This window comes from Hydra viridissima, unplaced genomic scaffold, assembly GCF_058129835.1.
Source record: "Hydra viridissima isolate aposymbiotic clone 2 unplaced genomic scaffold, HvirCarnegie_v1 scaffold_6, whole genome shotgun sequence".
Lineage (NCBI taxonomy): Eukaryota > Metazoa > Cnidaria > Hydrozoa > Anthoathecata > Hydridae > Hydra > Hydra viridissima.
This window is the reverse complement of record NW_028324305.1, coordinates 17,610,167-17,635,621: the sequence shown is the minus strand read 5'-3', so window position 1 is coordinate 17,635,621 and position 25,455 is coordinate 17,610,167. Positions and strand designations below refer to the sequence as shown.

General features: G+C 27.6%; 2 protein-coding genes across 6 annotated transcripts; both read right to left on the bottom strand.

The window, feature by feature from the left end:
• Positions 1-4,042: 4,042 nt before the first annotated feature.
• On the bottom strand, positions 4,043-10,532 carry LOC145190197 (enhancer of polycomb homolog 1-like). Of its 4 annotated transcripts, XM_090089563.1 has the most exons (15): positions 10,332-10,532; positions 9,267-9,460; positions 8,245-8,401; positions 7,980-8,143; positions 7,679-7,885; positions 7,459-7,526; positions 7,278-7,358; positions 7,051-7,153; positions 6,700-6,740; positions 6,511-6,556; positions 6,327-6,386; positions 6,144-6,239; positions 5,787-6,040; positions 4,608-5,417; positions 4,043-4,476 (listed from the first exon to the last, which is right to left on the bottom strand). In XM_090089563.1, exons 1-15 carry the CDS (start codon positions 10,333-10,335, stop codon positions 4,389-4,391), a joined length of 2,373 nt encoding a protein of 790 aa, XP_089945689.1. In that variant the 5' UTR covers positions 10,336-10,532; the 3' UTR covers positions 4,043-4,388. The 4 variants fall into 4 exon arrangements, with proteins under 4 accessions (XP_089945689.1, XP_079923115.2, XP_089945690.1 ...); XM_080066989.2 differs by lacking the exon at positions 10,332-10,532 and having other exon boundaries at positions 9,267-10,295; XM_090089564.1 differs by lacking the exons at positions 9,267-9,460; positions 10,332-10,532 and adding an exon at positions 8,694-8,854.
• LOC145190215 (BBSome complex member BBS5-like) lies at positions 10,375-25,455 on the bottom strand. Of its 2 annotated transcripts, XM_090089565.1 has the most exons (17): positions 25,317-25,455; positions 24,885-24,947; positions 24,748-24,772; positions 21,847-21,904; positions 21,412-21,477; positions 17,520-17,569; positions 16,636-16,716; positions 15,439-15,485; positions 13,923-14,025; positions 13,776-13,808; positions 13,480-13,575; positions 12,496-12,558; positions 11,865-11,948; positions 11,674-11,724; positions 11,218-11,304; positions 10,658-10,681; positions 10,375-10,560 (listed from the first exon to the last, which is right to left on the bottom strand). In XM_090089565.1, exons 2-17 carry the CDS (start codon positions 24,941-24,943, stop codon positions 10,450-10,452), a joined length of 1,038 nt encoding a protein of 345 aa, XP_089945691.1. In that variant the 5' UTR covers positions 24,944-24,947; positions 25,317-25,455; the 3' UTR covers positions 10,375-10,449. The 2 variants fall into 2 exon arrangements, with proteins under 2 accessions (XP_089945691.1, XP_089945693.1); XM_090089567.1 differs by lacking the exon at positions 21,412-21,477.

Sequence of the window (25,455 nt, the reverse complement as noted above, 5' to 3'; positions counted from 1 at the left end):
TAGTATATGCAAATGGGGTAGATATTTTCTGTCCTTATTTGTCAACTTATATCTAATTTACATACTTTCTGCTTTTTAGCAAATGTTATCAACTCTATGGGTATAAAATATCCACCCTAATCTACCTTTTTTTTTTTTTTAAGTGTTTGCTCACCTCTGCAACAGCGTGAAAAGAACTTTACAATAATGAAATTTCTTTAAAGAAGTCTAAAGACCCAACCATATTTTGAAAACAGGTTTGCAAAAACAAACCGTATTACAACCCTCTAAGTTTAAGTCAAAAACCTGTTTATATAAATATGGCGAACTTCACTTTCCCTTTTTTTTTGAGATTGGGCGCTCAATTTGAAGACCATGAAAGAATTTAATCGCCATTTATTTTGAGGTTGTAGGTTTGATAACTTGCATAAATAGAAATTTTGATCAAGTAATAAACTTCATATTTTTTTGGTACTATTATTAAATACAGATTCACGATCTGCTTTGGACTTCATTCCTAGCTAAAACTGTTTTTAAAGTTTGTTATACCATTGTATTAGTTGACCTGGTTTGCTAACCATAATGATCTAATATACGGTTTGAAGTTGAGATAAAACAATCGAACCACGGTTTTCAAATTCCTATACTTTTTGATCAACTTTGAAAGCCGTCATTTTGGCCACTTTTCTTATATTAAACAATGTTAAACTTCGAGAAAAAAAAAAAAAAATAGTTAAACGATTATGAAAGCCTATATAAATAGATGCAAGAGTCTTAGAATATCTTTTGTATATTCTATATTTCTGTAGTGTTACTGTTGTGATGCTTCAACTTTCTTTCATTTAGAAATTAGAACTTAGAATGAATTTTTTCCAAATTTTAGAGTTTAGAGTAGGAGTCTAAGAGACGGGAAGAAGGGAAGAGCAAAATAGTACTAGCACAGCCACATACTAGTTATCCCTTATCACTTTACTTCACTTTAAAATATAGCTTATAGAATTCGAAATAAAAGTCATCGAACTTGATCTAAAAAAACTACTAAAATGGCTGCCCACAGTTCTAAAACAGAAACTCTGATCACATGGTATTAGTTTAAACTTTTATAGCATTTGTTTAATAAGAATGTTCTGGATAAAGTAGCTACTTCACGAGTTGACATATTACTAAAAAATTACATTAAGGTAAAGGAAATCAGATTTTGTCATTTATTCAAGACAAACATTTGTAAATTTTTTAAACTTTTTTCGTGTAAACAAAGCCCGTCAATGATAAAATAGTCCTGTAAGGATAATTTTAAAATGACTAAAAAAAGTACTGCGAAATAAAAAAAAGCTTAAATAAAATTTTTTGTCAAGATCTTATATCATTCAAGTGCTTTCATTCACCAGCTTTAATTTTTTGTGTATTACTTTAATTTTTTTTCCGATATGTCGCCATTTTGCCTCGACTACCCTATAAGCTCAATAATATATATTCCACTTTGCATTATTTTTTATAGGTGTATTTTCTAATTGGCCTTTTTATAGTTATTCAAATTTATAATTATCTTGCCAAATGTGGCCAGATATTTCATGTTTTCGCTTTTCACATTTCCTATATTATTTCTTTTCGCGAGGTTAGAATTACTTTGTTCTATCTCCAAGTTTAAACGTTGAGAGAAAGTTTTTGATTTTTTTTCTTTAAGTAAAAATTATTTAAAACTTTAGCCTATGGTTTAAATAATTTATGTTTGATTAAATTATTTGAAAAAACTTGTAAAATAGAGCGCATTTTAGAAGTAATCATTACTTACTAAAATTAATAACTCATTTTCTCCCAACTTTTAAAATAGGAGATAGAACAAAATAATTATAACCTCGCGATTTGCCATAAAAAATTTAGTTTATATATAGTTGGTAAATCATATTATGTTTATATTAAATACGTTATTTATATTAAATGCTAAATTAGTTATTCTTGCGGTTTTCCATAAATTGGCTTAGCTAAATTCTTCAAATATGTGACTATTTTTTTTCTTAATTGTATTTACATTCATTTTATGGATATTTATCCTTAACTGTAAATATTTCTGTTGTTAAACATAAAAATAGAAAACTCTATAATATTCATAAACTGGAAGTTTACAGCAATATAATATATGGAGTAGTTCCCTGGACATGAAACCATTGTGCTCTAGGTAGCTACAAAACAAGTTGATATTTTGTATTATTTATTATATCTCTAGTTATACATGTACTAAAGTAGTTAAGTAAAAGATATCAATTTTTATACCATCATCAGCGTTGTTTCTTAAAATTTTAAGAGTCTATCTATATAAAATTAAGCTTAAAACTCTTTAATAATTAAAAGGAAGTTGATATGACTGGTAGGACGAGACCAAAAATTTTCGAAGAATCCAACAGACTTTAATATAATTTAATTTCTATTTTTTAAAACAAAAGATTTGTAACATTATGCGGCGAGCGTGGTTCCCAAAAAAAATACAATATCATTGCATGTCCATCTCTTATACGTCCGTGGTTTAAAACATGAACGTCACGCGACGTTCGTTTATTTTCTTTTCTTACACATTCGTTTTGTTTACTCAAACGATCTCGAAAACAGTTATATTTTTTGGAAGCGAATTTGAAAACCGTTAGAAATTGTAAACAATTTTGAAACACCCCATTTTCGAATTTATGCAACTTTTTACGATTTCGAAAACAGCGAAAAAATACTTTATTCAAAGTACCATGGTGTGACCTAACAAAGACCTATGCTTTAAGAAAGTCCTATTTTAAGCAATGACAAATTTCGTATATATGAAATAAACATTTGGGGAAAAAAACTTAGTTTTTTAACTAGATATCTAGTTAGCTAAAATAACTAAATTTTTTTCTCTAGATATTTACTTTATATATACAAAAGTTGTCATTTCTTAAATTAGGACTTTCTTAAAGCATAGGACTTTGTTAGATCACACCACGGTAATACGATTTTGAAAACCGTCTAAGTAAATTTTATACAACTTTTAAGGATTTTGGAACACGTTCACACTTAACTTTTAGCGACGTCAAAGCTTCGTCTTCGACTTAGAAACACGTCAACCTCAATTGTTTTATCTCTAGTTTGAAGTAATTCAACATAATAATACATCCTTTGTGAAAGTGTCATAAAAGTTTAACACTTTCTGCACAATGTGGTCTTAAAGTTGTAACGAGATTGCAGTGACTTAATATTTCTCTTGTATAACCGAGTTTAAATTGTCAACCGCTCTAACTCACATAACGTTAGTTTTGCCACGCTTTTTAGCCGAATTTGACAGATGCTCCACTTCACTTTCTTAAGAGGAACATCTATTACGCAATCGATTTCGTCTGTAAAAAAAAACAAACTCAGAATAGTAATAACCATCATTTTACAAATTACATCGATCAGTATTGGATAAAGTTTTATATGGCAAGAAAGCTCTTAAGAAAGCATACAATTTTCTGCTGCATAAAAAAGAATCTAAAACGATGCTTTAAAATAACAATACTGAAAACTAATATATTACTAAACGAAAAACCTTCCGACTAGAGGATTGAAATGCGAAATAGAATCATTTGAATTTTTTACCGAAATTTCATGATTCAACTTTAAAAAAACCTTAAGTCATCTCAGAATTAAGTTGTAATTCGATATGATACAGAGTTTGCAAAGATGTTAACGATACGAAGAGAGGTGGTATTGTAATAAAGAGTACAAACCTGGCGTGACCAACAAGACGGAACATTACGAAGTTCTTAGAAACGATTCGGAAAAAGCAAGCTAATTGAGCATTAAATTGCGTAAAAAATACCAAGTCAAATGCAGTGTAAAAACTCACTCTAAAGCATTATCTGCGTGCTTCAGAACTGTTTTAAGAACCAGAATTCTTGAAAAAAGAAACGTTCTCCCTAAAACACTATTTTTTTTACCTACACTGGCAGCAAAATCAGAAAGGTGGCACTTAAAAAGTAGAGACTGAATTACAGAAAGTTAAAACAAATAAACCAAAGACTAAAATTCGGATTGCCCCCTAAAAACACAGACAACGTCAATGTCGGATGTTTTGAGCCGAGGTGACTTAACTCATTTATGCGTTTATAAAACAAAATAAATAACTTACAAAAAAAACCTTTAAAAATGAAAACTATATACATACATACATCTATATAATATCAATTCAAAAAATATATATCTATGTACGAACAAGATATATTTGTTTGAGAATTTGGAAGTAGGTGTCACCAAAATCAATGTGCTTGAAAGCAACTTTGGATTGTTTTTATATCGGAGTCTTACAGATAGTCAAAGCTATTTAAAAAAACAAATAGCTTTAATTATGAAAGTGTACGTACGAGAGAATATTTTGAACAGGAAAACAATCATTTACATCAATTTGACGGCTATTTACCGACAGTGACCGGAGAAGTTGTGCTTATATCCGTAGAAGTACGTCGTAAAGTGTTAAAACCAGGTAGTGACTTACGAGATCTAAATAAATAAAAGTGGATAGAAAAAACTTAAGAAAACAACCATTGAAACGAAAGCGGGTCAACACACTATCAGCTTTACAAAGTAAAATAACCGCTTAAAAACTTATTCAAAAAATTAAGTTCATTTACCTAGCTAGTTGTGCTGCATCTGATATCCCATTGGTTACCACAGATGAGTGACTAATAGAAAGACCGTTTGAAATGCTAAGTTTATTAGCTCGAACAGAATTCACCACTGGTTGAACATGAAATGAATTAATTTTAACTTTAGCTTGGGGCTGTAAAGTTTTATGTGAAATTAGCGCTTGTTGTATTGTATTAACCGTATTTCGCGAAACTATAGGTTGTGAAGTTACTACAATAAGTTGTGAAGTTCTTGTAGAATTATCAACTGAATTCACTTTTTCACTCAACTTATTAGTCCCTTTCTGATTGGTAGTACAATTATTAATTACTACAGTCTTCGGGCTTGATGTTACCAAGGGCAAAGGAAAATTTAGTTGATAAACAGAGGAAGCAGGGGCAATCGAAGGTGACTTTAATGGCGATAGGACCTGCGTTGCTGACATTTGAACTTTTGCACTAACGGAGTTAGTAGAAAAATACGATGAGTGACTACTTTTAATTCTTTTCAGAATTAGATGTTGGGAATCAGATTTTTTTGCAAAATTTGAAGCAATAGATTCAAGAAATATTTGATTATTAATAGACGGAGAATGAATTGTCGTCGACTTGGCAGAGTAAGGATGCAGCCGAAAACGAGAGGTTTGATACATTGCACTTTTATCTAATTTGATCTTGCATGTTAATGATTTATCTTTTACTAATTGATTTTTATTGAACCATTGATTTAAACATTTATTAGTGACAGATTCTGGTTCCGTATTAGGGTCATCTGTGTCGCTATCAAAAGGATCCAGTGGGGCTTTAAAATGAGGCCTACGCCAAAAAAGTCAAGAATAAAAATCAAGCAAATACACACAAATATATAGAAAGTTGAAAATAAATTACTTCAGTGCCTCCCATCATTAAAATTTAAAGCATTAATTTAAAACACCATTGACAGCCATGTTTTGAATACTTTTAGATTTAATGTATTTAAGCAGATTTACTTAAAGATAAAATCATCATAAAATTAAGTTTTAATCTTTAAGTAAATTAACATTTAGTGTAACAAAATGTCATTAAACTTAAAATAAATTCTTTTGGTGCTTGACAAGTAATGCAGCACCAAAATATTCAAAGCATAGGTGTCAAGTTTTAAAGCTGTAAGTCATTAGGGTAATTTGGCTATAAAAATGAGCTTACCATGGAGGAACTCTATCTTCAAATGAAACTATTTTGATGTCATCAGTTTTATTTGGTTTACTTAAGTAATCATCATAAGGACTATAGGCACGGTCAAACAAAATTCTCCCCCCTCTGCCTATTCTACGTCTAGAGAAACCAATAAAGTGTTGTGATTTATTAATTGAAGTACAACTGTAGCAAAACCTTGAATCAGCACTTCCACCTTCAACAGGATGAGTCCAGGGCCAGTTACCCATAGAGTCATAGCGAGGCTGTAGTTAACAGAACAATAAAATGATACTTTTCTCAATTAATCAGTAGTCAAATATCACAAAAAGAATAATATTCAAAACAAAAAACATTTAAATAACTTACAGCATGGTATAAAACTCCCTTTTCACGTTTGAAAGTATATTTTCCATCTGGACCCTCGTTTGATAAAGAATCAAGCTCTGTACGAGTTTGTGGGACCTAAGTACCAAAAGTGTGAAAATACATATACACAGCCACAAACACACAGATGTGTATAAAAAATTATGCAAAACCAGAATAACAAACCGTTTGAGATTGGTTTTCAGGCTGCTGAGTGCTATTTTCTGTTATTATAAAAGCAGCTGACTAAACATTAACAAATGTTGAAATTACATATAAGCTTTTCTAAGCAACTAATCGGTTTTAAAATCTTACATACAAAAATCCACAATTATTAAAAATTCAAAACTCATATAAATACTTTAAGCACCTGTTGTTGCATAGCTGAACGCTGCTTAAATAATTTGTGGCGTCTCCTAGATAAATACATTGTTTTACATTAACAAGCTGTTGTTTTAGATTATAATTTTGAATCAGAGCTTATGTTAAATTACATGAAGCATGAAAAAAGCAGCAAAATTGTAAACCAAAAATTAATGTAGAGCAAAAGTATACTAACCTCGCCTCGTCTACTGTTATATCCCGTTTAGTTTTTTCATCCTATATAATATATTTATGTAACTGTAAAAATGTTTTATTACAAGCATTTATAAGTTTAGCTATCATCATTTACAAAAGCAAATAAGTAAAAAAACAAAAACAAGTAAAATTTAATGATACAAGAAGAAAAATTAGTAATATTTTCATAATTGCAATTTATTGTTAGTCACATTTTCTTACCCAAATATTCTTGTACTCTCAACTTTTATTAAACATTAAAAAAATACTCATCTATTTAAAGAGACAATTGCTACTTCAGCAACATATAGATTTTTAACTAATAAGAACTAATAAAATTGCGGATACTCACCATTGTTGGCAGTTTAACAGGAACAGGTTGTTGTTGCTCTTGACGCTTGAGAATATCATAACATTGGGACAGTAATTCTCCTTGAAAATCTTTATTTGAATATCTAAATTATTATCATATAAAAAAAACATTTCAATAAGACCCAATAAAAAGGCTAATCCAACTAAACAAAACAAACAAAAAAATCATTAGACTTTAATTTACCATTAAAAAATAATGATGCAAACCTTGTTTCCAGTATTTTCATAGTTGTTTTAAGCAAATCACGTTTTTTTTCTTCACGTAATTTAACCATTTCCATAAGAAGACTAGAAAAGTTAAAGTTAGTTGTTACAGCCTTATCAATATAAGACTAGATTTTTATATAAAAGTAGAGTCATTTACTAAGTATAAACAGTGCATACTCACCATGCCCTATTTAAATCACGTCGTAGGTTCAACATTTTTTCATAAGAAGCCTCATCATTCTTTCGGTTCTAGAAAACAAAATATTTTGCTTAACTAAACTTAAAAGTAAAAGTTTAGCTCTGTAATTTTCTGTTAATAAAATAAAAAATTTGCCTTATTCTTCTGTTCGTTTTTCATTTATTCTCAAAGTTTTTAAATTGAAAGGTAGTAAAAAACTAACTTTTCGAGTTTGCATTTTTTCTATTCTTCTTCTAAAAGCAACATAAGGATCATGTAGTGCACTACCATCTTTTTTTTCAGTTCGCACTGTAGGGGTTAAGCATGTTACAGCAGCTTTAATTTTCTTTGGCTTCCAATATTCAAACAACTGGGTAACAAGTTCATCATCCTTCTTAATAAGTGCTTTTGCATCATTCAGGAGGAACAGCTAAGAAGACCAAAAATTCAACTTAATTGAAACAAAAAAATGTAAAAGGTTAACAGTACTTATATTTTTTTTTATCAAAATCTAATTATCTTACATCCATTCTTGATCCAGAGCTGCTCTCTAAGATATCAATCATTTTTTCAAATTCTAGGACTGTGATCTGCTCATTAGCAGACTTATTTTTATTATAAGCATCAATCCATTTTAAATCATCATCATCACAGTCATAATCAGGCAGCTCATCTTCTAGTGTAAATGCTATATAAAAATCATTCAAAAAATTAAAAAACAACTACAGAAATTAAACATAACATCCTCAAAAGTAATAGTTTCAATAAAGCACAATGTCAACAAATCACCTTGAACATGAATAAATTGTTTAGGCATTTGTACATTAGCACGCTTGAGCTGTTCATAATCGGTTTTATAAAGAACAGCATCAGGAGTAGGAATAATGAGACGTTGAGCTTCGCCATATATCTGTTGAGCTGATATTGCTCTTTGTAAATGATGTTCCTAAAGTTGATTTGATTTTGATTAGTTTTGGAGAGTATACAAAGAGGAAAACTGCACATTATAATTTATTTTACTAGAAGGTTAAACAATAAAGGAAAAATTTTAAAACATGCCAGTTTGTCCTAAGAAAATTCTTTTAGAGAACATAAAAAACTGATCCATTATTTAAACCACAGATGACCGCAAGACTTAAAGATTCAAGATTAACAATAAAACTTTAAGACAATGAAACCATAATACACATTTAGCATTATTCTTACATTCATAAAAATTTTGGTAAGAAGTTGGGTACCTGCCTAACTAAGTAATCTGCATAATGGTAGTAAGGTGATTAAAGCTTATCTTGATAAAATTAGCTCAGAAATCAGCCTAAAAGTTAAGCTGGTTATCTTCACCACATCTGCAGTATTTCAAATCAAAGTCATTTTCAAAACCGCATTTAGCTTACGTTGTCTAAAATTATTCAGCTTTTGTTCAAACTTTTTCATGACAATTTATTGTCAAGTTATACATATACAGTTAAGTTATACTTAAGTGTGAAACTAAAAGCTAGGTATTCTTAAAAGTAACAAGAGTTTCGTATTTTCAAATAAAAATGCTTTTGAGAATAACATTTTAAGTAATTATAGAGGGAAAGGATGAATATAAACAATACTAAATGTGAATTTACTAGAACAGCTCATAATTTAATATCGCGCTAATTATGCAAAAAAGAAGACTGGGACGAGAATTAAAATAATACAAATAGATAATTTACGCATATGTTTGCATAATTTATTCTAAAAGCTTCCCTTAGCCTCCTTGTCCGAACAAGAAAAAAATTTCTGTTGTAGAAAAATTTTAAAACTTAACAAGATTAACTAACCGTTTCTTCCTCTTTTTCCATTCCTGTAGGCATTTGAGGTACAACTCTATTAACCGAAGTGACATCTGGAAGGTCTGGTACATCTTCTTCATGATAAACTGGTAAAGTCTTATTGGCATCAAGTGCTCTTGCACGAAACGACAACTTATTCATAGCGGCGTCCAATCTTTTCAGATAAGAAACTTTGAAAGGATCTAAACCCAGTTTAAGCTTGGTTAAAGTCTTTATAATTTGGATAAGAGATACATAGTCAAGTAAAAAACGCAGCCATATCGCCACAATCCAAAATAACCACATTAAACATGTAGAACTTGGTTTGCAAACAAATCCCTCTCAACCTAATTTTTCTTTCAAAAATGGCGGACACAAAGAAGACGATACGACGTAATCAACAGAACTTTTTTTGAATGTAAACGCGCATGCTCAAAAATTAGTTTATTCATTTAGCACCACGTGGTTCCCGCCGGTACATGGTTAAAACACTACAAAGGCCTTAAAGTTTTGAAAATGGTCACTAAAGAAGCTTGCAGTGAAAGAGTAAAAAAAAAAACAAGTTTTTTTAATATCTTATATGGAAAACTTAAATGGATTTCAATTATATTTGCTTTTACAAAGTCTACCTATATCGCTATATATATTAAAGTCGTATTTTTTAAACATCAATGTCGTTAATATAAATACTGCTAAAAAGATTAACAAAGAAACATACGATTCTAACTCATAAATCAAAAATGAATATTTTACTCATAACCTTATAAAATAATCGAAAGGACTTGCGTGATAAGTAGATTAAAAAAAACAAAAAAAACACGCAATTTCGAGAATGAGTAAATGCTGTCGAGCCCATAAATCAAAAGTGCTCTTATACTGTTAAATGTTGACACTCGGACACAGGGGCCACCATCAAAAAGACTTGAAATCATAATTATACATTTTCATATAAAGTTTAGTCTAACAATCGTGTACCAGCCACCATGTCAAGACCACTTAACCTGTCAAAACCGTTATGCTTTGATGGCGGCCCTGCTCTTAGAATTTTTAGTAATATAAGAAAATCAAAAATACCCATCAGCCTTTAATAATTTGTTTAAATTCAAAAATTCTTGATTTCACGTTCACTTTCAATTATTCGGCATAAATGTGTCATTTCATCCCATCATCGATTGTTTGAGACTTTTTGCCGTTATGATTCGGACGGCATGACTTCCCATAAATTCTTCATTGTCACTCCATCACTAAGTTTTTCAAAGGCAAGTCCAAGATCAGTATTGTAAAAAGGTTCTTTATCTGCATCCTGCGGCAGGAAAAAAAAAAAAAAAAAGATGTAGAAATTTTTAAAAGTTAAAATAAGAATAATCACAAAAATGTGAGAAAAAAAAAAAAAAACTTACCCTACAGTTATCCGCAAAATAAGCCTGTAAAGTTAAAAAAATATCACGTTAGAACTCTGAAGTAATTTCAAAAAAAAAAATTTTTCCAATAAATGTGATTATTGAATATATAAAACTTTTCAGACTTAATTAAGCCATAGAAAATGTAAACAAGTTTGTTTTTTTACAATAAACATAATAAGTTCTTGAATTCTCAATTTTTTAAATTCCCTTCACACCATTTAATGCACTTTTATGGCTTTAAGTTCAGTGCTAGTTGATGGATAAGGTTTAAATTCATCTTATATTTCATTTGCTAGCACAAAAGTGAAAAGAAGAGAAAAGGTTGGAACTTATAGCTAACACATTTGGACATTGACAAGAATACACAACAGGTGCAATTATGAACGCTATTCAAAAGTTTAAATTACAATCGGAAAAAAATAATCAAATAAAATGCTGTTGCGTTGGATTTATTTGATTTAAAAACAATACAAAAATATAAAACGAAAACTCTATTTTTGAACTTAAAAATCTTAGTAAGACACTAAAAAAAAAAACAACAACTTTAAAGAACATACTGCAAACGCATCTGAGGTGACATTTTCATCTACAATCTCAATATCATCTTCAACAGGATCTACAGTCAATTCTTCTAAAGATCCAGGCTGTTTAAAGAAAAGAGGTGCACACATAAACAACAGCACATTTATAAAGCAGTATTATGTGAATACAACTTTGCATTCTTCATTTTACTTTAAGTAGTTTTTTTATAGAGTTTTTTTCTTATTACTTAATGATCAATCAAAAAGCATGTGTGATCCTTCAAATTATATGTTGGTTAACTGAGTTGTTTGGCAGAAAAAAGAATAGGGCGTTTTTTTTGTTTTTTTGTTTTTTATTTCAAAGAGTAAAGGACTCATGATTTACTTAAAGACTTTTTGTATCATATTTTACTTTGATTATCATATTTTAATTGACTTAAATTGTAAATACAATACAAGTTAACAAATGAATTGCGAATTCACAAAAATTACCTTCTGTTCAGTCTCAAATTCTATGCCAAATATTGGCCAAGAACTGTAAACCTAGTTAAAGAGAAAGATAATACTTCAAATACAGTTTACACTAAACATAAAATAAAAACCTGTAAAAAACTAACTTAAAATCCTAAGTCAGTTAGAAAAAAGTCTCCAATAAAAATAGTTTTAAAAAATGTTCATCATACTTTAAATAAATTTTGTATTTCTTTTACTGTTTCATGGAGTTTTTCTGGAGGATCTAACCTAAACCCCAGCACATAACTTCCACTCTGATTAATAAAAATGATAGAAAAAAAGAGTAATTAACAAGAATAAAGCAAACTTTATCCAAAAAAAAAATTTAATTCATTTTTAAAAAATTCAACTGATAGTGAGATTCATGTAATAAATTACACGAAAATATATCTTACATTCATCTGTTAAACTACACATACAAATATAATATATTTAGTGAGATTCATGTGTTGAATTACACACAAACATATCTTACATTCATGTGTTAAACTACACATACAAATATAATATATTTAGTGAGATTCATGTGTTGAATTACACACAAACATATCTTACATTCATGTGTTAAATTACACATAGAATTATAGTACATTTATTATATTGAATAAAAAAAACCTTAAGAAAACAATCAACCTTTTGGTTTTTTCATATTCATGGTTCTTAAGAGATTTATGTATGAACCTTTTCCTAGATTTTTAATTTATTAAAAATATATTTATGGATTATATGTAATCTACTGATATATTTATTTTACAAATTGATTATTATAAAACTTTTATTTGATATGAATAAAACTTTTACTTGTTGAGATGTTTCCAGCACTAATGCCAATCCAAACTTTGAATCTCTGATTTTAATTGATTTCTGCAAATAGATAAAGAAAAAAAAGTTATTATTATGTGAATCTTTCCATACTGCCATTGTTTGAAAATTGCATTCTGCTATTTACTTTTTTGGTCAAAATATTCCACATCTCTATTTTAATGAGCTTTTCCCTTAACAAAAGTACTTAATTTAAGGATTCAAAAATTTAAATACATATTTTAAGAGGCTTAAAAGAATAAATATAGAGTAATCCCAAAATGTTATTGTTGCCCTTTTTAAACTTCTGTTTTTTAGTTTCAATAATGTGATGTTCAGATTATCTTTCACATTGCACAAGAACATGTTTTAAACAATAGAAAAAAAAATAAAAAAACAAAAGAACTTTAAAATCATCCACACTTCATGCTTTTGTGTGCAGCATCATTAGAAACTACCCTTCCCTCTGTCAATTTATTTAGGTTTGATTAATTTATAGATATGTACTCATACTTAATGAAATAATAAGTGCATTGGTACATCAGTAAAGTATGCATGTATGCAGCATACAAAATTATGCATCCTGCATACACAAAATTTGTAACCATTTATATTTAGCACTATAATCTCAAAAAAAAATTGGACTAACAAGAAATTTTTTTCCCAATTCAAAATTAACTTTTGCTGACTTGAAATCAAAAGTTGGCACATTTTTACTGACATAAAAATGTTTAAGTTTAGAAGACTACAAAAATAATTTTAGTAATATACTATAATGAAAGTAAAATTTAATGAGCCCACCTCATTACATTTTACTTTCACCTGATTAAATAATAATTTAAATATACAATGGTAAAACTTATTGTGGTAAAAAAAAAGTTATTAATTTAAAGTTATTGATTTAAAGTTATCAAATCTACTTATTTATTGATGCCAATTATGTACTAGATGAAGATAATCAGTGTTATTAAAGCTTTTACTTACCATTTGTAAGTAAGGTATACTGACATTAAAGTTATCATTCATATTAGCATGCCACACAAGACGAACATTAGTGATATAAAAGATCCCTAAATTTCCCTGAAAGAAATACAAAGTAACATAAAAAATAATAGTAAAAAAAAAAAACAACTAATGTTATATCAGATAGTGACTAGAGGATTTACACCTTTTTGCGAAAGCCAACTTTATAATAGATTGTTTGTTAAAACAATTTTTATATCTTAGTAAGAAATACTACTTTATGGAGAATCATCAAGAAATCCATTCCAAAAAGTTACCTGATCACTTGAAAGGTTCCAAACTCCTGTAACCTTAACACAAAATGTTAAAAAATAGATATTTACTAAACCAGAGTTTAGAATATCAAATAATGTGCTTTAAACTCAAACACAAAAAGTAAACTTAAGAAAAGCATTTAGACATACTGTATTGTATATTTGTTCTAGAGGTAACAAGCATAGCTGCTTATTGGAAATCAAAGCACCTCTTAATTTCAATTCTCTGTACATCTTCGAAGTCTCATACGCTCTTTAAAATAAGCCAGAAATATTAAATATTTCAATTTAATTTCAAGAAATAAAAATTTCAGTTTTTAAATTTATTGCTTAGTGTTGTAAATATGAATACCTATTAAAAATATCATTATACTGATACCTATAAAAATGTAAACCTTAAAATAAGAACATTTATGTTTTTATATTCAAGTTTATTTTTTTATATATATCATAATGAATGCTTGAAGTTTTTTTATATTTTGACAAAACTGACAAAGTTGTATTATTGTCATGAGTTGTTGTCAAAATTGTATCATTATGTGTCTGTAATAAAATGATAATACTTTACTTGTTATAAATTTAAAAAAAAGCAAAATTAATAATATACTAGATTGGCAACTAAGTTCCTGCTGTTTTTTAAATCTTAAAATTCTGCATATCATTAAATGTTTTTGACATAATGCTTTAAATCATTCAAAAGAGGATGTTTTACTCTACTGGTATCCATGCTGTTTTGTTTTTGTTTGAGTTAATTTGTTTATTTCCAGATCATTAAAATGGGATGCCAAGTTGAGAATGCATTTTCAAAACCTAATTCTTTTTCATTTTAATCATGTTTCTGAGGCTACAAAAGCTGATTGTGACAGTTGTGATGTGTATAAGAGGGTACCATAGCTGAAAGAACCGCTTGTGACTGGTATGCCAAGTTAAAAAAAATGAAACTTTGACCTCAAAGGTGCACCTTGTTTTGGTAGTCAGTTAAGTTTGATGAAGAGTAATTAAACCAACTTATGCATAATAAGAATATCAAATAATTTTTGTTAAACAACAAGGAAACTGGAAAAGCATAATAAGTTATGTTAAACAACAAGGAAACTGGAAAAGCATAAAAAGTTATGTTAAACAACAAGGAAACTGGAAGAGAAAATGGAATGCTCCACATTACTATAGAGAAGTATCTTCAATAGGAAAAGTTCAGAAGTTTAGAGCATGGGTTCCTCATGCTTTAAGTAAAGAACACCCATAACATAACACTCTCATACCACCAACATGATACCATCAACAACACCCACCCTCATATTGCTAATATGACCAATAACTTCAAATGGATGACTGGAACTACTGTTACACCTGCTGTACTCTCCTGATTCGGCACCAATAGATTTCCAGCTTTTTTGATCTCTTAAATTCTATGCACAGAATTTCATTCAAAACTGATTTAAAATTGAGAGCTTGGTTAAATAAAATTTTTGAATAAAAAATAGGTGATTTTAACCAAATAGGCATTGAAAATCTGATTGAACATTTGGTAAGAAGTTGGAAATAACAAAAGTGAGTGCATTATTAAATCATTTTAAACCATTTTATGTAAAATATAGAAACTTAATTTTATAAAAATAGGAGCAAATTAAATATTTACAGTAAATCAAGACTTAGAAAATATTACCTAAAAACAGAAAGAACTGTAGAAAATAGTCGTGGACTACCAGGGACCTAAAACAAAATTCATGATTTACTCTAACACTTAGTTATACTTTTATAACTAAGTTTTTTGTAAGAAAAACTATTAAATGTTATAATTTATTATGTTTATTAAATTTCAATAGTATTAAATTACTAATGCATTGAGAACTTTGATTAAGTTAGTTCAACACTTTGTAATATATCTTACTAAAGTTAACATTCATCAACTTTGAAAAATATTATTTTTATAGATATTGATTGATACTTCACAAATAATTCAAAAGTTAACAACAACATTAATAGTATCACCTTATAATAAGGTCTTGATTGATAGTATTAGTATTATTAGTGAGTTTTCAGTATTAGGTGATACTTTCCCCATTTTACTAGTTTCCTTCCCACCCAACCCCGCCCCCGCCCCCTCATTTTAAAATGTTTTTTAAAATGAATATGTTTGACTTAAGTTTATTAAATTAGTTCAATTTCCATACTTTGATTAGATTAAATGTATTTTTTATAAGGTTAAGCATATTTTGCCTATAATAATTGATTATTTTTATTGTTTTTCAAATAGTTGATGATGTGAGCAACTACATTACTCCTACAACTCCATCTCCACTACCACCTACCCCATGGCATCCAAGTTCAAATGTTACTGCTTCTCCTGTGAACACAAAAATGGCTTCATCATTAAGAAACCCATACATACCCACTTTCCATTTTACTAGTTTCCTTTCCATCCACCTACCCCCGACCTTCTGCATATTACTTTTTGTAGAATTGATACCCTTTTTCTTTATGTCATAAATCTATTAATATGATTAAACCAAACATTTTACTTTCATTTCCCATATTTTTCCATGTCATTTTTTGGTTGAGTTTTTTATTGAAAGATTAACATTTTTCACATTTTGATTTTTACCATCAGTTAAAAATTCAAATGAAAAAAGATAAATTTACTTCAATGTATTTAATAACAACAACAACAACAACAACAACAACACCAACAACAACAACAACAACAATATTAATAATTATTATCATTATTAATTATTATCATCATCAACAGCACAAAAAATTATCATTTTATTAACAATTATGCTTATTTTTATACTTAATAAACAAAATAAAAAGAAATTTACCAAACTAAAAAAGTACAGCAAAAAAAAAAATTACTTACCAAACTAGTGAAGATAAACTCAAACCTAGTGTTGTTACACTTTGTTAGAACATAGAGTGCATCTGTTTGACCACGCAACTTCTAAATATTTTATTAAGTTCTTTTATATTTATACCAAAGTAAACAAATTGTAAACTTTGAGGTAACTTTAAATAATTTTGTTAACAAAATAAAAAATAATTGTCTTATATACTTAGAACTATACTTATAAAAAATTATTACTAATCTTCATTTGACAGGGTTGATTATCCTATGTTTTTTTTACTCAGGGTTGATTACCCTATGATTTCTTGTTGTAATACAGACTTAATCAAAATAACCAAATTTTCATATGAGAAGATTATAAAAAGAACAATTAAAAGAACTAGTACTAATTAAAGTTTATCTACTTAACAACTGTTCATTATATTTCAGCTTTTTACACTTTCACATTTGAAGATTACGCAGGAAAAACTACAGATTTCCCATTTTTCAGCAGAAATAATTAGGCAGAGAAGACTGGGAAAACCTGGTTACTTATTACTATTTTGCTTATCTCTACTTGAATATCATGCTAATGATCCCAAGGTCAAGTCTTCCATTCAAGATTATTTTAAGATAATCAAGTGGGGATAAAATCTCTCCAAAATACCCAATATTTTGAGATAAAAATTGTACTGAACAGCTAATCAGCAACTAATTAGCTAAACACAAACTTGAAATCATTTTAATGAGCACACCAGCCAGAACTAGTTGCTCTGGGATTTTCTGTACATTCTAAGATTTTCAAAACCTTTTAGACACTGTGTAAAAAATCTCATGTGTAAAAACAATATAAAGTAAGTAGAAACAGAATAAGTATGAATAAGTAGAAATCAGTAATAAGTAGGAAGAAAATTTCTTACAGAAACAGCAGTTTTAACAGCAATGTTCAAAACACAATTGTATCCAATAGCTACAGATTAATATACAAAACAGGTTAACAAACAAAACAATAGATAAAATAATATAAAAAATCAAGTCATAAACTGCATGAAAGGTGGAAGAAAAGCAACACAGTCTATAGCTGGAGGGTTACCCAGCAATAAGGTCCCCACCACTGTAATGGATGGTATCAGACTAGGAAACTGAAAGTTTTCTGCTACTGTAATTAATCAAGCCAGATTACCAGCTCTAACAAAAATTTAAACTGCATTTTTCCACTAAAATTGTCAGAGATGGAAGGTTTTTAGTGTTGAAGGCTACTTGTCAATATTCAAGTTAACAAAAACAGAGACTAGTGTTCTTAAGATACTTAAAGTTGCTTGCAAATTTTATTTTATTTTATTTTTTTTGTTTATCATAAATCCTTGATCCTCTTTTCATTAATTTATCACAAAAATAAATAACTAAAAAAGTTCTTTTTATTTAGTATTCTTTAAAGTTTGATTTCATTTAAAATTTATTTTCAATGTATAACATATAAAATAAATACCTATGAAAATAAGTCAAGTAAAGAAATTATTATAAAGTTAATAATTATAAAATTCAATTTAAATAATCAAAAGTTCAGTTTCAAAATAAGTATAACAAGAGGAAGAAAACAGAAAAATAATATGCTTCCATTGCCTAAACAAGATCAAAAAATGTGATGCTTGAGAAAAGAACAGTTTCAGTAATCTTGATTATAGAATGAGTTTTAGTTTCAATATAAAAACAAACTCTTTTCTATTTGCCATGTGTGGCACTAATAGGAAAAGCTTATTTTTAAAAAACGTTTTTATTATTAGGGTGCATCATCCAGCTCAACTTATGAAAAACTCTAAGTTTAAAGTGTTCATTTGGTTAAACAGGGTTTCTGCAAAACTTAACTAAAAAGATAAATAGGAGTCAATCCAATACTTCAAAATTTCCCTATCTACTTCCTGTAAATTGTTGCCTTGCCTATTTAGCTTTTAAACCTTGATTACAGTTGGCTCTTCATTTTATGTTGATAACTAATCTTTATATACATTGTTTACCTGGCATCTTGATCAAATTTCTCAATAAAACATAAATATTTTAATACTAAATGTCTTAAATGCATAAGAAGTGATGTTTTACAGTAACTGTAGTGTTAAAAATATTTTAATGTATAAAGTGTTTCATGATTAACCAACTGGATGTAACTTCTTATTGAGTACACTGTTTAGTGTTCAGTAATATTTCTTAAATTTCTAATAATATTTACAACATTTCACTATATATTTTATAAGAACTTATATTGAACATATTTCTCTGGCAATCTGTAATTACTTAAAATAATTTAGTGCACTTTAAAAATAGTCTAGCACATGGAATGTGTTAGATAGCCTAAAGACATTTATGCAATCCACATTTCATTTATTTATAATATGCTCCTTTTTTTCATTTTTAGAGCATAATTTTCTAATAAGATAAGATTATAAGACTAATCATAAAATTCTGTAAACTATTTTATTAGTGCTGATGTTTGTATACAAACTCATCCTTATGAGGCACCAAATTTTAGATCAGCAACAACTCACTCATCTTGCAAAGGAGCACCATTAACACAATCAGTCAGCAACAATATTGGGTCTAGGCAGCAGGATAACTAAAGCTAACAAATATTGCTCATTAACACCTTTTAAAAACCTATTAACAGGGAATATTTGTACCAGCTTCATTTATCCTTCTGCCTAGACTAAAAAGGAAGGCTGCAAAAATCATCTTGTCTTAGGTGGCTGTTTTTTCATTTATAACAGAATGCAAGACATACAAAAAAAAAAAACTCCATGAAGACAATTCCAAAATCAGAGCAATACCTTAAAAAAAATGTAGACCAAGGAAAAAAAAGTAGCTACAGGATATGGAGGAACACCAAATGGTACTACAACTGTGCAGTAGGAAATTTCAGAAGTCAGAGATTTTGTAAGTTTCTCAACACTTGTGCATAGCTCATGGCAAATGAAATGAATTTTTTTTTTTACAACTTATTCAATTATGAAGCTTTTCTTCCTCTAATTTCTGCTTATGCAACTAGGGTTGAGAAAAGAAAAAAAAGCTTACTTTTTTTTAGAAAAAAATACAGCTTGAAAAAAATATGTACATATTTTTTCAATTCAATTGCAATATTTCCATGTTTTATCCATTGAATATAGTATATTTTTTATATCAAATAAAAATCACAATTTGAATAAAATATTGAGATAATTATCTCCATTTGATTTCCAAGTATGGTAGACAGATCAGAATGTTCTAAACTTTTTTAACAACTTATTACCATCAACTATGCCTTAGAGACTATGCTGCAAACACACTAGCTCACTTCTTACACTGAGCCAGTCTGAGTGTAGACCAAGTTCAGACCATAAATGTATATGTTCAGAACGGGAATACAACAGGTTATAATTGAGCTGCCTGTGCATCCTTCCTAGATCATTGTTTGTAAACAATTCAGTATAAAGCTATTGTAGTGCAGTGAAGTTACTGCTCTAATTCCCCTCAGACTTTCCTTATAAGATATCTGGGATTTTTTTTAACTATTGATACTTAGATGAAAATATATTTTTTATCAAAATTAAGCAAACTTTACATGACCTTAATTTGAATATTGAAAATATGAGAGACCAAGGATACAAAGGTACAGCATACACAAATTTTTATTATTTAAAAACCCCATAGGTCATTATCATTCTGGACATTCTTTATGTGATTGTTTTTGGTTTATGACTAACTGCATTTTGTAAATGTAACTCTCAAAAATTATACATGGACAACAATCATAACATGGGGAGAATAATTGAGATAACTAAGCTAAATGACTTTTAATTCTATGTAGTAGCAGATCTCAATTTGATTAAATGTGTGCTTTGTAAGATTTTTTGTAATTAAATCAAATTTTTTCTTTTCGTTTTTTCAAAAATTTCTTGCAGAAATCAAGTTAAAAGTTCAAACAAATTAATTATATTGCAAATAAAATAATGACAATATAAAAATGAATAAAGTATTTCTAAAAATGTTGATAATAAAAAATATAATTACAACAAAAATAGTAAAATGATCAGTTAAAAAAAACAATCTGAGTTACTAAATATATATAGTTACTAAAAAATAACCCATTAATTTAAAATCAATACAAACTTTTAAATGACTTTTTTAAAAATAGCAATGACATGGTGCAAAGTAAACGGAGATCGGATTTTTTTCAACTTTTACATGATTTCAATTAGATTGTATATACATAAAAATGTCGTCCAGCAGTTTTGAAATAAACTTTTTATCACCTTTCATCAAAGAGTTTTGACATTTTTAAAAGGTGATTTTTTAATGATCTATTCACTATTTTGCATTTGCAAAACCTTCCTAGAAAGAAACAACTTTGCTCAAAAACAATAATACTTTTCAAAACGTGTAAAAATAAATTCTGTATCATTATTATTTGGGTGTTTTTCAATATTAATTCTTTATTGCTAATAATCATTGCAGCAATATAGAATTTATATATTAAAACAGTCAAAACAGTGTTTTTGAAAAAATACCTAATAACAGCTTTTAGCAAGAAGTAATGTTTAAATAAACTTCTGAGTTACTAAATAAACCCTACATTGATACAGTGTCTTGTAGTAGCCCTCATAGAATTTATTGAGAATTGCTAAATTGGCTAACCCTCCACCTGTTGCCTAGTTTTCTTCACAACCTTTCCACTGTTGCTTACCATAAAATAAAGGAGCATTTCTCATGAATGTTTCTGAACATACTACTGAAAAGGTTGTGTAAAAAAAGGAAAAACAAAAGAAATTATAAAAACTTGCTTACATAAGTTTACTCTTGGCATATCTTGTGAATGCCATATAATACGCAAATTTGTCACAAACATTTTACCTATTTAGGAAATTATTAGATAACTAACAGAAAAATGTTGTCCTAATTTTTTTAAAAATAAAAAAAAAGTTTATTTAAATGGATAATATATTTTCATTTCTATATTATAAAAAATTACTAGTTTTATTTTAAAAATATTTAACTCTTTTGATTAACGTTATTATTGGCCTTTAACTTCAGCATGTAAAGTTTTCAAAGATAATTTTTTAACTCTTCAATACAAAATGACAAAAGTATATGCAAAATGTATATAATTGTCAATAATAATATTCCAAACATATTTTTTACATCTTCAAAAAATCTTGTAAATAGAGTATTTAAAAGTTTAACAAAATTGTTTAAATCAAAAGCCACACAAAAAACATTTACCTTTATCACCATTATTTCCTTTTGTATCCTCTACAGATTCCAACTTATCAATTACAACCTTATCAAATAAAGTATAAAGACAATTTACCTCATTTTGCTTTTTCTGTTTTTAAAAAATATTTGCAACAATTTAACTTAAGGATTTTACTAAACTCAATAAAAATCAGTATATTCAATAACTGAAGTATAAAATTAAAAAAAAAGTTGATCTATGATTAAAAAATTTGAAGTATAAAATTTAGAAAAAGTTTTCACTGAGTATATTTTGTAATATTTAAAAAATTTTATTGGATCTGTGATTTATGTTGCTTCATAGCTTTTAACATGTAAACAATTATGTTCAATTTAAACTTACCAATAAGTATAAAATATTCCCCCACATGACAGCAAAAAATTAAAGTTTTATGCAGCTTTTTTAAACTACACATTAAAAGTCAAGAACTGGATGCCTATTTCTCATGTAATAATTTTTCATGTAAGCAATTTAGTAGGTAAGTAGACAAAGTTCATCTTTTAAATTAATTTAAACTATACTTTAAGTACTTTTTAATTGCTTATTTTTGTATATATATTTTTGTATATCTTATTTTTGATATTTTTGTTTATTTTAAGTATAGCCAAGTATATGTAGAGAACAAATTGATCATCTATAGTTAATTCAAGTATAACTTTTGATAGCAAAATTTCCAAAATTAATTTTTTTTCTAGATTGATCAAAAGAGATTTCAACAGAAACTTGCATTTTCCTTGTGGTGAGTGCTTGCTATCAAAAAAAACAAAAACATTGTAAGTTTATGAATGTCTCAACAGCAAACAGCCATTAAATGATATCACATAACCATAAGTAATCCTAATTAAGACTTAATGCTTTGTCTTTTAATATAAATAGCTTGTAAAATGTAAATAACAACACCTAGATGTTAAACAACTAGAAGTTTCAATGAAGAAATTGAAAAGATAAATAACAACTTTGCATATACTATGGAGAAAGTTAATGGATGGATGTTAAGCAAATGTATTGATAAATCAAGTAACAGAGAAAAACTATTCAGTAAATCAAAGTCTTCACCTATGCATGATGCATAGCATCATGCATAGGTGAAGATTAGTTTGATTTACTAGCATTCACACAGGTGAATGAGGTTGAAAGTGATATGATAAAGAAAAAAGAAAGACTCGGAAAAGCTCAACAGCAATTAGAATATAATATATGGCTGATAAATCTGAGTTGAAATGGCAATCATTTAAAGTAAGCTGATTTAGTAGATAAAAATGATAAAGAAAACGATAGCGAAATTTGAGTGAATGAGTAATAATGGAACATATAAACAGCCAATCAAGTCTACAAGCAACCATGGTCAAAAGATTAAAGTAACAAATAATTCAGGTGAGAAATCTACCAAAACTGGACAAGATCTATGGAAACAGCTAGAATATGTCTCCATACTAATATCAATGGTAATAAAAAAACCTACATAAATTTGAAAGTATTTAGTGATTTGAACTTTTCAAAAAGTAAAGGAAATTTTTTAGCTTGCTAGTTGAAATAGCATAACTTGCCCCAGAGAAATGTTTAAATAAATTTTCCAATAACATGTGATGAAGTATCTTCTTGCATTCCATTAAAGAAGACAGACTTTGTTATTGTAATGTGAAAGACTTGTTTGAAAATATCAGGGCTTAAAAGTAGTCCTTATTAAACGGAAATAAACTTTTTGCTCTTCTTTTGGCTCATTCTGTAATTCTCAATTAAAAAAAACACACACACAGGGCGTTAATGGAGCATAAACATATATTGATTCCATTGCATATAAAATTGGGTCTTAAAAAATAATTCAATATTAAAAATTTTTTTTTTTAAGTTATATGGAATCAAAGTAAAAAAAAACATTTTTGCCAGACCACTAATGAAGAAAAAAATCAGCAAGTGACAAATCTTCACAGCTGCTCAATACTCATAATAAGCTACACTAGGATAGCCTTAAATCAGTGGCCCATAAGTTACTCCTTAACATCAGGACAGAAAATTACAAAAGGCTGAAACTCATGGTTACAGAATGTCTTTTAAAGTCTCACATACCAATATAAAGATAACATTAGATTCTATTTAAAAGAACAAATTTAAATAAGATGTAAAGGATTTTTAATGATGTTATCAGGAGTAATACAATAAGAGAATGATGGGGGACTATATTTGGAGGCTAATATAAAAAACTCTGTAACAATTACAGAATACAGAAACTATGCTTTTCAAAAGTTTTATATGCTTTTCAATATATATATATATATATATATATATATATATATATATATATATATATATATATATATATATATATATATATATATATATATATATATATATATATATATATATATATATATATATATATATGTTGTTTGTTTTAAAGGTTTTTTTTTGTAAATTCATAACAAAAAGTTATTTTTATCATTAATACAATGCAGGGAATTTTTTTAAAACCTGTAATTTCATACTGATAATTACAAAAGGAAACTTTTTTATGTTAATTAGTAATATAGAAAAATAACTGGCTAAACTCTAATTTCAAATTCATGTGTAGTTAATTAATTTAATTTCAACAAGTAGTATTTTTTTTAGCATTGAACAAATTTTTTTTTATCTAAAATAATAATAAAATAAAAACGATAATAAAAATATTATCTTGAATTCTATTATTATTATATTAAATTCTAATATAAAGATATGAAACTTGCTACTTATACTAATTACAGAAAGGTTATTTAGCTTTAAAAAACTAAATAATTCTCTGGTTTTTTAAGCAAATTATTTAGAGTAAGAATTTTATACACAGTATTTGTAAATAAATTTAATATACAATAATTTCTTTAACCAAAAAGAGCTGAGAATTAGTAACATACCTCTCCAGGTCTATTTTTCATATGTCTAAAAGCAAACAACTACTTTTAAGCTTTAATCTAGAAATCTCAAAAAATGATAACACATTAATTAGAAAAGTTGGTTTAAATAGTAAATCAAAAGATATACTAAAACTTACTGAAGTGAAATATCAAAACGAATATCACGATCTTCCCATAAAAATTCATTTCCGGACATATTACTATTGTTGTGAAAAGAAACATTAATTAAAATTTTGTTACTTTTAAATAGCTATTTAATATTTATCAACAGTTCAAACTTTCAAATGAACTTTTCTTATTTTTTCTATTTAAACTTCCCATAAAATATAATATTCAGATTTTGATTGTTTTAACATGCAATATTGCCAAATAAGTTGTTGCTATTAAAGAGTTATAACTTTTTGATAGCATTTGTTGTATAGATTGTACTACAAATAAATCATTTAATTCTTAAATTTGTATATATGTATGTGTATATATACATATATATATTCACATACACACACAAAATTACATATATATGCATATACATATAAATAAAAGCAATAAAAAACATTACTATTAAGTACCATATATAGTTAGTAAGAAACGACTTTGTTTAAACAGCTTTAAAATTGCCTAAATAAAATAGCTTATGTAAATATAAAGCTCCAATATCACTAAGAGCAGCTCATATATTCAATATATATTACACATAATTTCATTACA

Bases quoted from the DNA above. Each gene is read 5' to 3' on its own strand.
- LOC145190197 (XM_080066989.2), bottom strand. From the start codon at position 9,563: ATGTGGTTATTTTGGATTGTGGCGATATGGCTGCGTTTTTTACTTGAC. The intron at 7,886-7,979 runs GTAAGATAATTA...TGGTCTTCTTAG, and splicing joins GCTCTGGATCAAGAATGGAT to CTGTTCCTCCTGAATGATGC. The intron at 6,041-6,143 runs GTAAGTTATTTA...TGTTAACTACAG, and splicing joins AGGGAGTTTTATACCATGCT to CCTCGCTATGACTCTATGGG.
- LOC145190215 (XM_090089565.1), bottom strand. From the start codon at position 24,943: ATGTCCGGAAATGAATTTTTATGGGAAGATCGTGATATTCGTTTTGAT. The intron at 24,773-24,884 runs GTAAGTTTTAGT...GTTTGCTTTTAG, and splicing joins CGTTTTGATATTTCACTTCA to ACATATGAAAAATAGACCTG. The intron at 10,682-11,217 runs GTATGTTCTTTA...TTAACTTTACAG, and splicing joins TCACCTCAGATGCGTTTGCA to GCTTATTTTGCGGATAACTG.